The sequence below is a fragment of the Saccopteryx leptura genome, chromosome 2 (genome assembly GCF_036850995.1).
Source record: "Saccopteryx leptura isolate mSacLep1 chromosome 2, mSacLep1_pri_phased_curated, whole genome shotgun sequence".
NCBI lineage: Eukaryota > Metazoa > Chordata > Mammalia > Chiroptera > Emballonuridae > Saccopteryx > Saccopteryx leptura.
Genome location: NC_089504.1, coordinates 358,810,931 through 358,824,155, shown reverse-complemented (window position 1 = coordinate 358,824,155; position 13,225 = coordinate 358,810,931). Strand labels below are relative to the sequence as shown.

Below are 13,225 nucleotides of genomic sequence, written 5' to 3'. Positions count from 1 at the left end.
GCAGCCCGATCAGTGCATGGAGGAGACGTGTAGGGGGCAGGTCTCACCGTGTCGTGTGCTGCAGGGCTCTTGCTTACCTTTCAGCTGAATGCAGGAGTCCGAACCAGGGACGGATGCCGACAGGACACATATGGCATATATTTGTTTCTGTTTTTGCATTTGATTATAGTATCAGTAATCACATAGCAACTGAATTATGTGAGGTTCTTTAACTTCTTTTATTCCCTAGAGAATCACATTTGTTGGTGATTTTTATTCCTTTCTTTTGTTAGGTATAGACTACTGTGGTGTTTTAAAATATAGGGGTAAGATTTGTGTTCGGAAAAACCGCTTTACTGAAATCCTACAATGTAATTCTGAAATTACATTCCAGGAACACAGCATTACTTTCTAGTGCTTTTATGGCCAGAGATGACATCATGCTTTCTCCTACAGCTTTCTGTTTTGGTTCATAAAGTGCATATTAATAGATTCATATCTTTTTTGTAAAATCTGTTGTATAGCCTAATTTGCATACATGAGACAGTGAGTAAAACTTATATCAAATACTCTATACTTAACCTTTTAAATTTGAGCAAGAAGTCAGTAGTGTTGCCATCTTTGTCATCTCGAATCATGGAGATGGATGAGGACATTGCTTGGACTACATTATTAAGATACTATGTGGAACCCTGGGGGAAAGGCAAGCTTTATACCAATAATTATAGCATGGAAGTCGTAATAGGTTCTAAATTGAAGTGTCATGCCAAATTTCATTTCGTGAAAGCCTGTTTCTTTGTTTGATTTTTCAGAACTCTGCCTAATTTATGTGCCCTGTGCTTAAATTTATCTTCTTTGATCAATGTGACATTTTCTTCTTGTGACCACTTTGTCGACGCTAACTTTTTCCTTCAGCAGAGCCTCTTATGACCAAGAATAAGAAGCCAACGAAGGGTACTGGGTGGCAGCCAGAGGAAAGAACTGGGAGGAGAGGGCAGTTTTTTGTTTTATTTTTGATTTTTTTCCTCTGAGGGCTGGAGTAAAAACATTGCATTAACATGTGCGTGTGTATGTGTGTGTGTGTGTGTGTGTGTGTGTGTGTGTGTGTGTGTGTGTGATGTCTTTTAGGGGGAACTTGAACGGCAGCTTTTGCAAGCCAATCCAATTCTGGAATCATTTGGAAATGCGAAGACTGTGAAAAATGATAACTCATCTCGTTTCGTAAGTTGAAAAGTATCAGAAACTTTTAGTTCCTCGATTCTAAGTCATGTCTACTGTGATTAATTAAATACGGTACTTCCTAGATTTTCAGAAGAGGCTCATCAATGTAGTATAGGACTGTACTATTGAGTAGAAATATAATGCCATTATCTATCATTTAAAACTTTCTAGTAGGCACATTTTAAAAAAGAAAAGAAAAATGTGGAAGTAATTGTAATCATATATTCATTCTACATAAATATATAATTATATATTGTATGGATATATAATTACATAACCTCTGAACTTACTTTTATCTTTGAGGATGATCTGTAACGCCTGTTGGGTTGGTGTGGAGCATAAAGCTGCATGTTTGCTAGGTACCAGAGCACTGAACGTAAATGCTCAACCAGCAAGGTTGGTCTTCAAGGTAGTACATTGTTCTTTTCATGCCTTGCTGTTTCTATGGCATGTGGACTTCAGAATAGCCTTACTGTTACTTCTCTTTAAAAACACTCTGTTCAACTGTCTTAATTCATTGAGAGCTTTATTCTCTCAATTTGATCAACCATAACAGTTTGCCTGAGGATATTAACCTAAGTGATAGCTGAGTTAGTAGGAGAGTACTCTGCCTGCCCCCCACTCCACCTGCTCAGCATCCACACTTTAATGGCAAATAGTCTCTAAACCCGTAGTCAACAAAGTAGGCATTGCTTCATTAAATCTTTCATAGTCCTCAATATTCAGTGACCCTTTCCACGGTCATTTTGGATAGGGTCTTCTATTTCAGTCCTTTCTACTTCTGTTGTTTGAGTTGTTTTGTTGGGGTTTTTTCTCCCTCTTTTGATATTAGAAGTATTGGTAAAAGTCAGGAAGGCCCGAATAAGAGGCTTCAGTTCAGTGGCTAAATCTGGGGAGTCTAAACTCATTGTCTCATACTTTTTTCTTCTGGGAATATAAGGTCATAGTCTGCATGTTTACCTTCTTGTGACATGGTCTCTGCAATCAATGGAAGTGACCAAATCTGGGATCACAGAGGACCTGGTAAACACAAAGGTAGCCAGATGACCCTTGGAGTTTGTGGGGCTGCCATGTTTGAGTACCCCAGACTGGGGGGCTTTAACCACAGAAATTAATTTTCACACAGTTGGAGGCTAGAAGTCTAAGACTAAGGTGTTGGCAGGGCTGGTTTCTTCTGTGGCCTCTCTTCCTTGGCTTGTAGATGGCTCTACTCCCTGTGTCTTCACATGGTCTTCCCTCGGTGTGCCTCTGTGGCCTGTTTTCCTCTTACAAGGACACCATCCTCCCTAGTGATGCCACTTTAACTTAATTACCTCTGTAAAGACCCAGTCTCCAAATATTGTCATGTTCTGAGGTGCTGGGGTTAGGACTTCAGCATATGGATTTGAGGCCGGGCATAGCTTAGCCCATAACACCATCAGAGACCGTTTAGTGCAAGAGGCTTTCCAAGTGGTGTCATAAATAGCAATCTATTTGTTAGAATATTGTTTATTCCTAGTAGATAAAATGTGAAGATTCACTTAATCCACATTCATTTAGAAGTTATTTTCTTTATGCACAAAGTGGGAAAACAAACGTGCCGGTGGCAAGAGGAAGCCTGGCTGTGACTTTTGGATTGACAATACATCTGGGGAAGCAACCTTTGTAGAGTTTCTGTCATTCCACAGATCGTAACCACGAGCCTGAGTCCCAGCTGAATCTCAGAGTTTCTGTCATTCCACAGATCATAGCCACGAGCCTGAGTCCCAGCTGAATCTTAGAGTTTCTGTCATTCCACAGATCATTCCACCGAGCCTGAGTCCCAGCTGAATCTCAGAGTTTCTGTCATTCCACAGATCATAACCACGAGCCTGAGTCCCAGCTGAATCTCAGAGTTTCTGTCATCCCACAGATCGTAACCCCCGAGCCTGAGTCCCAGCTGAATCTCAGAGTTTCTGTCATTCCACAGATCATTCCACCGAGCCTGAGTCCCAGCTGAATCTCAGAGTTTCTGTCATTCCACAGATCATAACCACGAGCCTGAGTCCCAGCTGAATCTCAGAGTTTCTGTCATTCCACAGATCCTAACCACGAGCTTGAGTCCCAGCTGAATCTCAGAGTTTCTGTCATTCCACAGATCATAGCCACGAGCCTGAGTCCCAGCTGAATCTCAGAGTTTCTGTCATTCCACAGATCGTAACCCCCAAGCCTGAGTCCCAGCTGAATCTCAGAGTTTCTGTCATTCCACAGATCCTAACCCCCGGGCCTGAGTCCCAGCTGAATCTCAGAGTTTCTGTCATTCCACAGATCATAGCCACGAGCCTGAGTCCCAGCTGAATCTCAGAGTTTCTGTCATTCCACAGATCATTCCACCGAGCCTGAGTCCCAGCTGAATCTCAGAGTTTCTGTCATTCCACAGATCCTAACCACGAGCCTGAGTCCCAGCTGAATCTCAGCGTTTCTGTCATTCCACAGATCGTAACCCCCGAGCCTGAGTCCCAGCTGAATCTCAGAGTTTCTGTCATTCCACAGATCCTAACCACGAGCCTGAGTCCCAGCTGAAGCTTAGAGTTTCTGTCATCCCACAGATCATTCCACCGAGCCTGAGTCCCAGCTGAATCTCAGATTCTGCCGTGGAAAGCCCTGTGTTTAGTGGCTGCATCGTGGGCTAGAAGACACAGTGAGCTACCAGCTTCGATATGCGAGTCTTCGTGGAGATTTTCAAGGATGTCTTGGTGGAAAATCTTTCATTTGACCACATAAATCAAGTTACCAGCCTGTTTTGATTTTCTCCCCTTAAAACCACGCTTTAAATTCAGGAGAAACGGTTTTGAGCTCATTTGTCTCATTGTTGCCCAGAAAAGATAAATTGCTACTAATCAGTCATTTTTGTCTTTGATAATGTAGTGATTCTGTTACTAAGTGATAAGGGTTCATATACTGGCCAGAGTTTTTGTGGTTGAGACAGACAGAAGTACAGTTCTGCGTTAGTGACCTGCTGTGTAACACATTGCCCTGAGACCTAGGGACTTGAAGCAGTTTTATTTCGGAGTTTCTGTGTTGTGGGCAGTCCTGGCTCAGAACCTCGCTTGAGGCTCTCTGGGATGTTGTTGCAGCCCTCCGAAGACCTGATGAGGCTAGAGGCTCTTCCAAGCTTACGGAGGTGGCTTTTGGCAAGAGGCCTGGGTTCCTCACCTGTAAGGCCTCACCTTACAGGTGCTTTCTCCTGACATGGCAGCTGGCATCCCCTCGAGCAAATGATCCAAGAAAGAGCATGACAGAAGCCACACAGTGTTTTTCGTGACCCCACTTTGGAAGTCACATATCATCCTTTTGATGTATTTTATTGGTCACACAGTCCAATCCTGATACAGTGGGGGAGGGACACCATAATGACGTGAGTGTCAGAAGGTGGATGAATTTATCTTGGAAATGAGCTATTACAAATCATTAGCAAGCTTTATATATTGATACATGTAGGTTATAATCTGTAATTTGCATTATTTTAGATCAGTGCTTCTTAATTGGGGGACCTCCCCCCCCAGGGGACACTTGGTAGTGTCTGGAGACAGTTTTGCTTGTTCAGTTTGGCAATGGGTAGAGGTGTGCACCTGGCAGAGGCCAGGGAGGCTGTTGAACATCCTGCAGTGTATAGGACAGGCCCCATGGCAAGGAGCTGTCCAGCCCAAAATGTCAGTTATATCACGGTTCAGAAACCCTGATCTAGCCTTGTTCCTTCAAGTTATAGTATACATTAAGATAGTTACTTTTTGAAATTTATTGGCAAAGTAATTACTATATATGAGTCTTCTTGATGCTTGTTATTTACACATCCTAGTTCAGTGATGAATAATTCTGGTAGGTACTTGTATGTTCTGCTGGTAGGAAGAATCCCTTGGATTGTTTTCTAGCCAGGATCCCTCACCTGATCTAAATTCTCAGCAAACCCTGTTCCAGCTAATGTTCCACCTACCAAAGTGCTGTGCTCTGTATAATACTCTTTATGTATGGTCCGTCTAATACACTAGAAGCTAATCGTTTTAGAAAAATATAGTTTTGAGTAGCAATGTTCTTAGACACAGCTCTTCATTCCACCAGGAAACAAAGGTGTCTTTAAGTTGTTGATTTAAATTGAAGCCTTGGCCGAGTAACTCGGGCACATGTGGGAATCAACCCATGCACGTATGGATGAGGTGAATAACAAATTGATATTTCGCCTCTCAAAATGAATGAATTAAAAAAAAAATTTTTTTTTCTTTTTAAAATTTTTAAGGTACAATTTTAAAAAAGAATAAAAAATAAATTGTTGACTTTGGGCTTTAATTTTTAGAAAGTCAACTTTCCATTGATAGGTGTGGTTTAGTAGCTAGCTGCTATTATTGTAAGGCATTAACTACACAAGATTATAAGTAGATTTTAGTGATTCCATAAAAAATAACAAAAGTTATTAGTTCCACTGACTAAATATTCAGTTAAAACATCCCTTAGGCAATTGTCTGGGGGTGTTGCCAACAGTTTGGTTCTCAGGGGTTTAGCGAGTAGCCAGTATTGGCTGATTTTTAAGTTAAATTTTATATAATTTATATATTTTTTTGTTGTGCAGTTTAGTTCATTATTAAGCACCTATTCTTTGCCAAGTCTATGCTGCTTGTTATCTCCATTTGGATGTCTTAATTGATTTCTCCAATTTAATATATTCCAGATGGAACTTGATTTTTTCTGTTCAAAATTTGTTTCTTGTCTTATGTCAATATATGTGCCATCAGATCACCCAGTTGCTTAAGCATAATATAAAAACAACAAAAACCTAGAAAAACAATCCTAACTGAGAATCACCCTTGATATAGCTTTTTTCTTAGGGCCCCTGTCCAGGCCAGGAGTAAACCCTATCCAACGTGTATGTCAGATCTGTCCACATTTCTGCTTCTCTCTCTCTCCAACACCTAGTTTAAAACCCTGTCTGAGGAATTTCCTCTGTTCTCTATCACAGTGTCTTACTGATTTCCCTCCGAGCCCTTAACCACAACCTGTAGTTACTTGCTCTGCTTATATATGGTCTCTCCTGCTAGAATGTAAGGTCTCTGGCAGGAAGGACCTCGTCTGTCTTGTTCTCCAGACCCTTAGGCCCTGCTCTGCCGCTCACATGGAAGTACATAGTAGCTGGGGAATTCGTTGAAAGGCAGTTGCCTACTAAGTGCTAGACACTCTTCTAAGCCCTGGGAATAGATCAGTGGGCAAAACTGAAGTCCCTAGCCTCATAGAGCTCACCTTCACTTGGGTTTTAACTTTACTATATGAGGAGTCCTCGGGTTTTGACACAGTTCTGTTCCTACAACAGTGACGTAACCCGAATTTTGGTGGAAGTCGAAACATACCCTAGCCTAAGTCACTTACCTATCCTAACACAGTTGTGAAATCATAATCTAGAATATAAAACACAACTAAGCCACAGAAAAAGGAAAAGGACAATGTACTGTACACTGTACTATGTATTCTTCCACCGTGCGCAAACATACTAGTTCGCCCACGTGGTCCGTAAGTACAATGCTAACGGCTTATGCCGGAACACTCGCGTCTCAATTTTTTTTAAGTTTTTATGGGACTGAGTGTCATAAACTCAAAACGTCGTATGTCAAGACTGTCGTAACTCAAGGACACCCCCCACACACACATACTTTCAATGACGTGCCATAATGTACAGTTGAGCTCAGGTGATGTATGGACATGTGCTAGATCCTTTGAGAGTGCGCATGCCCCAGTATTTAAAGGATGAGAAGAAGATTGTGGGAGGCAGTGGCTCCTTGAACAGGCCAGGCCATGGGTTGGGATTGGTGTTATACCTCAGACTGGAAGAGTAATGTGATACTAAAAAAAAATGAGTTGGGTGAACAGTGGAATTTCATGTAGTCAGTATTTACAAACCACATGCTTGCAGTGAAGAATATTTGAAACTGTAAACTCCGTAAGCTTTCGAATCCATTTGTTTCCATTCCTTTGATCTGAAATAGACAAGTAATTTCCTGAAGAATATCTTGTCTTTCAAAGATGCTGACATATGGTGTGTATTAAAGGGGATTCTTTAGGAGAGCATTCCCCTTATGAAAATAACCATTCACAGTTAACTCCAGCTCTCTGTTTATGGAGAAGTAAAATGCATTCCAGATGGAGGAAATTTTATGTAAAATGAATCTCTTGTAATGAACCTTTAAAAACAGGGATTTCAATTTTGAAATGATTCTATCAGCAGCTACATCTTCCCTCAGAGAGTTTTAGTAGGAATCACTTTATATCTTCGCGCAAAATTTTGTTTTTGTTTTGTTTTTTGTCCAAATTTACTTAAGCTAGTTTGGCGATTTCCAAGTTTATATACCTTTTGGTAATTAGCCTCCAATAGTTATAGATGAAGGCTTTAGGTATATTCCCTACTGCTTGGCTGCCAGATTACAGTGACCGCAAGCCAGAATTCTATACCCTCACACATATTTTTTAGCAAGCCGACACTAAAAACAGTTTCGGTTTGTTTCCATTGAGTTCTATTAAGAATAAAGGGGCTATGAACATTCATGTGCAAGTTTTTGTATGGACACATGCTTTTGTTTCTCTTAGGTGACTACCTAAGAGTGGAATTGCTGAGTCATGGTAACTTTATAAGAAACTAACAATCTGTCTTCCAAAGTGGCTGTACCAGTTTTGCATTCTTACAAGTGTTGTATGAGAGTTCAAGTTGTTCTATATCCTTGCTGGTCTTTCTTAAAAATTTTAGCCATACATATCTTTGAAATATCTGTTTAAATCTTTTATCTAGTTTTTTAAAATTGGGTTGTTTGTCTTATTAATGATTTGTAAGACTTCTTTATATATTCTGGGACAAGTCCTTTATCAGATAATTTGTTTTGTAATTATTCTCTGCTAGTTTGAAGTTTCTGTTTATTTCTTTACAGTGTCTTTTGGAGCAAAGAAGGTTTATATTCTGATAAAATGTAGCAATGTTTAATTCTATAGTTCCTACTTTTTGCATTCTATTTAAGAAATCTTGGTCTAACTTAAAGTCGTAAAGATTTTTTCCTGGTTATTTATAGAAGCTTTATGGTTTTAGCCCATACATGTAAGTCTATGATCTACTTTGAATTAATTTTTGTATATAATGTGAGGTAAGGGTCTAGGTCCTTTTTTTCCATTTTACATATTTTTTAAGCCCCATTTGTTGAAAAGATAGGTTCTTTCACTGTTAAATTACCCTGGCACCTTTGCTGAGGATGAGTTGTCCGTGTGTGGTCTGTATCTTGACTCAGTTCTGCTCCAGTGTAGCTCCATTCTCACACCAACACCACACTGTCTCAGTATAAATATATAGTATTTTGGAATTGAGTTGTTTGAGTCCTTGAGCTCTGGTTCTTGTTCTCTTTCTCAAAATTGTTGTGACTATTCCATTTTCCTATAAATTTTAGAATCAGTTTGTTCATTTCTTAAAGTCTTCCAATCTCTTAATTATTCATATGATGAATAATAGTACATTTACTAGTGTCGGTCCTTAGCTATTGTGGAAAAACCATTCTTGATCATTGTTGTTTCTTTGTTTTGAAAGTGTTTAATTTGGCCTTTCATATCTATATTTATAAGTAAGATGTTCACCTCTTGGTTCCTGAGATTATCATTAGAGGAGAGAGCAGAGAGGAGAGCAGAGAAAGGCCACATGGAGGAGGCCAGGAGAAGCAGCCAAGATGGCGGAGTGCTGAGGGAGAAGCCAGTTTGTGCAGAGTTTGTGCAGGGAGAAGGAAGGAGATGGGGAACAGAAGTGAATAAATCTGGTGAGCTAGAAACCTTTGATTCTAGGAAACTCGGATAAGTCCATGGCTTTGTGAGCACTGAATGAGTGCGTTCTGGAGCCCAGTGTGTGTTTTACTTGCCCGCCGGGTGCAAGCTAGGATTAAAGGTAATGGGCCACCAAAAAATAAAAATAAAAACTAAGTAAGATATTCATTTAGTGATGTCTTTACCTGTTTGGGTATTTGATGTTATGATAATTTTATAAAATGAATTATGAAATAATCATTGTTTTGTTTCCATAAAAAGGTTATGTACTAAGGCAATTAAATATTCCTTAGGAATTTGCTAAACTATTTTGCTTTTATGGTTATGGTCTGTTCAAGTTTTCTCTTGGTTTTTTGTTTTGTTTTTTTCCCTTGAATAGATTTCTGTTTTTATAGGAAATTATCTCTATTACTCAGTTTTTCAAAGCATTATAGGGCTGGATATATTGTTTCTTTTACACTTTTAAAATTTGTCTTATCTCAGATTATTTAGAAGAGCTTTTTAAAAGTTCTAAATGATTAGTGTTTCATTTTTATAGTCCAGGGAGTAGCCTGTCCTATTGTTCCTGTTTCAGAATTTGTTCCCGCTTGTTATCTTTGTTTCTTTTTATTTGAAACAATATTTAAGATCCATTTTTGTAATGAATTCATAGATACTTGGCAGAGTGTGTTAGCTTATTATTTTTTTTTATTTTTTTATTTTTTTACAGGGACAGAGAGAGTCAGAGAGAGGGATAGATAGGGACAGACAGGAACGGAGAGAGATGAGAAGCATCAATCATTAGTTTTTCGTTGCAACACCTTAGTTGTTCATTGATTGCTTTCTCATATGTGCCTTGACTGCGGGCCTTCAGCAGACAGAGTAACCCCTTGCTCAAGCCAACGACCTTGGGTCCAAGCTGGCGAGCTTTTTGCTCAAGCCAGATGAGCCTGTGCTCAAACTGTCACCCTTGGGGTCTCAAACCTGGATCCTCCGCATCCCAGTCTGACGCTCTATCCACTGCTCCACTGCCTGGTCAGGCAAGCTTATTATTTTATAATAGTGTTCAGATCCTCAATGTCATTATTCATTTTCAGTTTCCTCTTTGTAATTTATTTTCAGGGCAAGTTTATTCGGATCAACTTTGATGTAACTGGCTATATCGTTGGGGCCAACATTGAAACATGTATCCTTTTCCAGAATAATATCCAAAATAATCATTTTAATCTTCCTAAGGCCTCAAAGCAACCCTTTATGATATTATCCCCATTATCAAGATGATAAAACTTAAGCCTAGAGAGATAGTGAATTGGTCAAATACTTTTAACTACCAAATATTAACTCCAAAGTGGTGTGTTTTGTTATTGTTGTTTGTTTTTAAGACCAGGTCATAGCATAATCACATAGCTGGGGAGGTGGAGAGTTCCTCTGTGGTGAGGATTACCTGTATGTCATCAACCCAGAATGCTTGTGTGGTATAAGGACTTTTGGGTGAATAGAGTTCTATTGAACTACTCTTCACTTATTATCGTGTTGGCTTATTTTTTGCCATCTGCTCTGACATTCCTAGAATGGGCATGTACCCATTGAAACAGGTCTTATGAAAGTACAGAATTAAAGCAATTTCAGTTAGTGTTACACAAAATAAAATTGGAGGGAAAAAATGTCAAATACATAGAATAGTCCAAAGAAATGATAAGTCTGTATAGAATTAATCTGAGTAAAGAGATAATAAAATAGAAATGATTCTGAATTGGTAGTGTGCCAGTTAGGAAGGCTACAAATGACAGTTCTCTGGCACTTGGTGGAATCATCTCTAGGGATAGAAGTATCGATACATTGTTTCTATCCCTCAGTTAAAGGGCAGATGAAAGTTTTATTGTAAATTGAGAACTATAGTTCATGTCTCTAAATACACTCGGCCAGAAAGCACTTGACAATGACAGGGGAATAGGCCTAGAGCAGAGGTCGGGAACCTTTTTGGCTGAGAGAGCCATGAACACCACATATTTTAAAATGTAATTTCGTGAGAGCTATACAACGACCCGGGTATGTTACGCAGTATTCAATAAAAATTTGGTGTTGTCCCAGAGGACAGCTGTGATTGGCTCCAGCCACCCGCAACCATGAACATGAGCGGTAGGAAATGAATGGATTGTAATACGTGAGAATGTTTTATATTTTTAACGTTTTTTTTTTTTTTTTTTGAAAGATTTGTCTGTGAGCCAGATGCAGCCATCAAAAGAGCCACATCTGGCTCGCAAGCCATAGGTTCCCGACCCCTGACCTAGAGCTTCTTCACAGGGGTCTGCTATGGCATTGTTCCTATGAATATGTTTTTTACCAAATGTGGAGGACGTGTTTGACATAGTGTGATTTACAGTTCAGGCTGGATGGCCCTGCAGAATTGGTGCAGGTGGGGAGCCCAGGGCAGGTTCGCTTCAGCAGTGGCAGTCGTCTTCCAAAGCAGTGAAGTTGGGGTATTCTGCGAGCCCAGTGTGACTGTGGACCCGGAGACACGCCGGAGCAGCAAGACACAGTGTAGGGAAAACCCAACCAGGTCTCGGATCTGTGCGTGGAATACACAGGCAGGGGTGCGGTGCTCTGAATGGAGGAGCCGGCTGGGGCCTGGGCTGCTTGCACGTGGGAAGCCAGGCAGAGCAGGTAGCAGTGTTTCTCTCGTCGTAGATACCTCAAGGCATTATTTACAGAATTCACTGAGGTGATGGATGCCAAGTGGCTTTCATATTTTTATATGAGGCTTTCATTTAAAGGGGGTTCTCACGGGTAGCATAGTAGCTAAGCACATATGTTTTGTTGGAGTCCAGTCAAGTTTTGACTCTTAGCCCTACCACTTACTTACTAGCTTTGTTACTTTAAGTAATTTCTTTGTCGCTTGGTTTCCTTATTTGTAAAATGTGATCATTCTGATATTATAAGGCTTTTCCTGCCTTAAATAACTCAAAACCGTTTTTTATAGGTCTTACAATTCCTTGCATGGTGCTGTGTTCTCTGAGTAAGGTCAAGGTAAGCGTAGGGTGGTGTGGAGTGGAGTCAGGAAGCACTCTGAGCATTACTTCCTGCCAGTCCAGTGGACCTGGGAGAATCGTAAGAAACAGAAGTCACATGTGTTTTCGTTTTTCACTCACAAAGTTTAACCGTTTCGCATGGTTAATTGCAGGATAGTTGACATATATCAGATGAACTAATTCATTATAAATTAAGTAGACATGGGAAGAGGACCACCTTTTCAATTTTAATCCTTAACCGACTTTGCTCAGACCTTTTGGAAAAATCTCGTGCTGTTCGTCAAGCAAAAGATGAACGTACTTTTCATATCTTTTACCAGCTGTTATCTGGAGCGGGAGAGCACCTGAAGTGTAAGTTACAAAGTATCTTACTATTTCACAATCATCTGAATATCTATTAATAATAATATATATACATATATTTTTTTTTATTTTTATTTTTTTTACAGAGACAGAGAGAGTCAGAGAGAGGGATAGATAGGGACAGACAGACAGGAACGGAGAGAGATGAGAAGCATCAATTATTAGTTTTTCGTTGCAACACCTTAGTTGTTCATTGATTGCTTTCTCACATGTGCCTTGACCTTGGGCCTTCAGCAGACCGAGTAACCCCTTGTTCAAGCCAGCGACCTTGGGTCCAAGCTGGTGAGCTTTGCTCAAACCGGATGAGCCGGCGCTCAAGCTGGCGACCTCGGGGTCTCAAACCTGGGTTCTCTGCATCCCAGTCCGACACTCTATCTACTGTGCTACCGCTTGGTCAGGCAATATATTATTTTTTGAGAGAGAGAAAGAGTCATTTGGGGAAACAAATGTCTCTCTCAGAATTCTAGCTGGTTAGATTATGAAATTGAATTTTCATGCCATGGGATAAATACTTTTTAAGTGGCAGATATATGGGTATGATTATATTATCTCTTATCCTTTTATTTCTTTCTTAAAAATTTTAAATTAGACGACAAATGATGCATTTTTAGAAAAAGTAAATTTACTTAACAAAATTAAGCTAAATAAGCATTTTTATTCCTAGAAAAACAACTAAATACATATGTTACACTTCCACTAGTACTAGGAGGAGCCTGTGTTGGATATTTTTTTCTTTGTGTTGTGAATCAAAGGACTGGAAGCCGGGACTGTCCAGGGTCAGAAACTCGCGGGGTGTCTGGGGAGAAGATGCGTACCCTCCAGTTTCTCCTGAGTCTCAGTTTGCTACTTCTCTGTGACTGTTA

General features: G+C 40.0%; 1 protein-coding gene across 5 annotated transcripts in view; it reads left to right on the top strand.

Annotated features, from left to right (window-relative positions):
• The window catches only part of MYH10 (myosin heavy chain 10), a 119,897-nt gene that overhangs the window by 39,362 nt on the left and 67,310 nt on the right, over positions 1-13,225 (top strand). For all 5 annotated transcript variants that reach the window (XM_066364851.1, XM_066364848.1, XM_066364847.1 and 2 more), the window contains 3 exons: positions 1,108-1,200; positions 10,093-10,156; positions 12,252-12,350. In XM_066364851.1, coding sequence (XP_066220948.1) covers positions 1,108-1,200; positions 10,093-10,156; positions 12,252-12,350 — 256 coding nt within the window. The remainder of the gene's footprint in view (positions 1-1,107; positions 1,201-10,092; positions 10,157-12,251; positions 12,351-13,225) is intronic.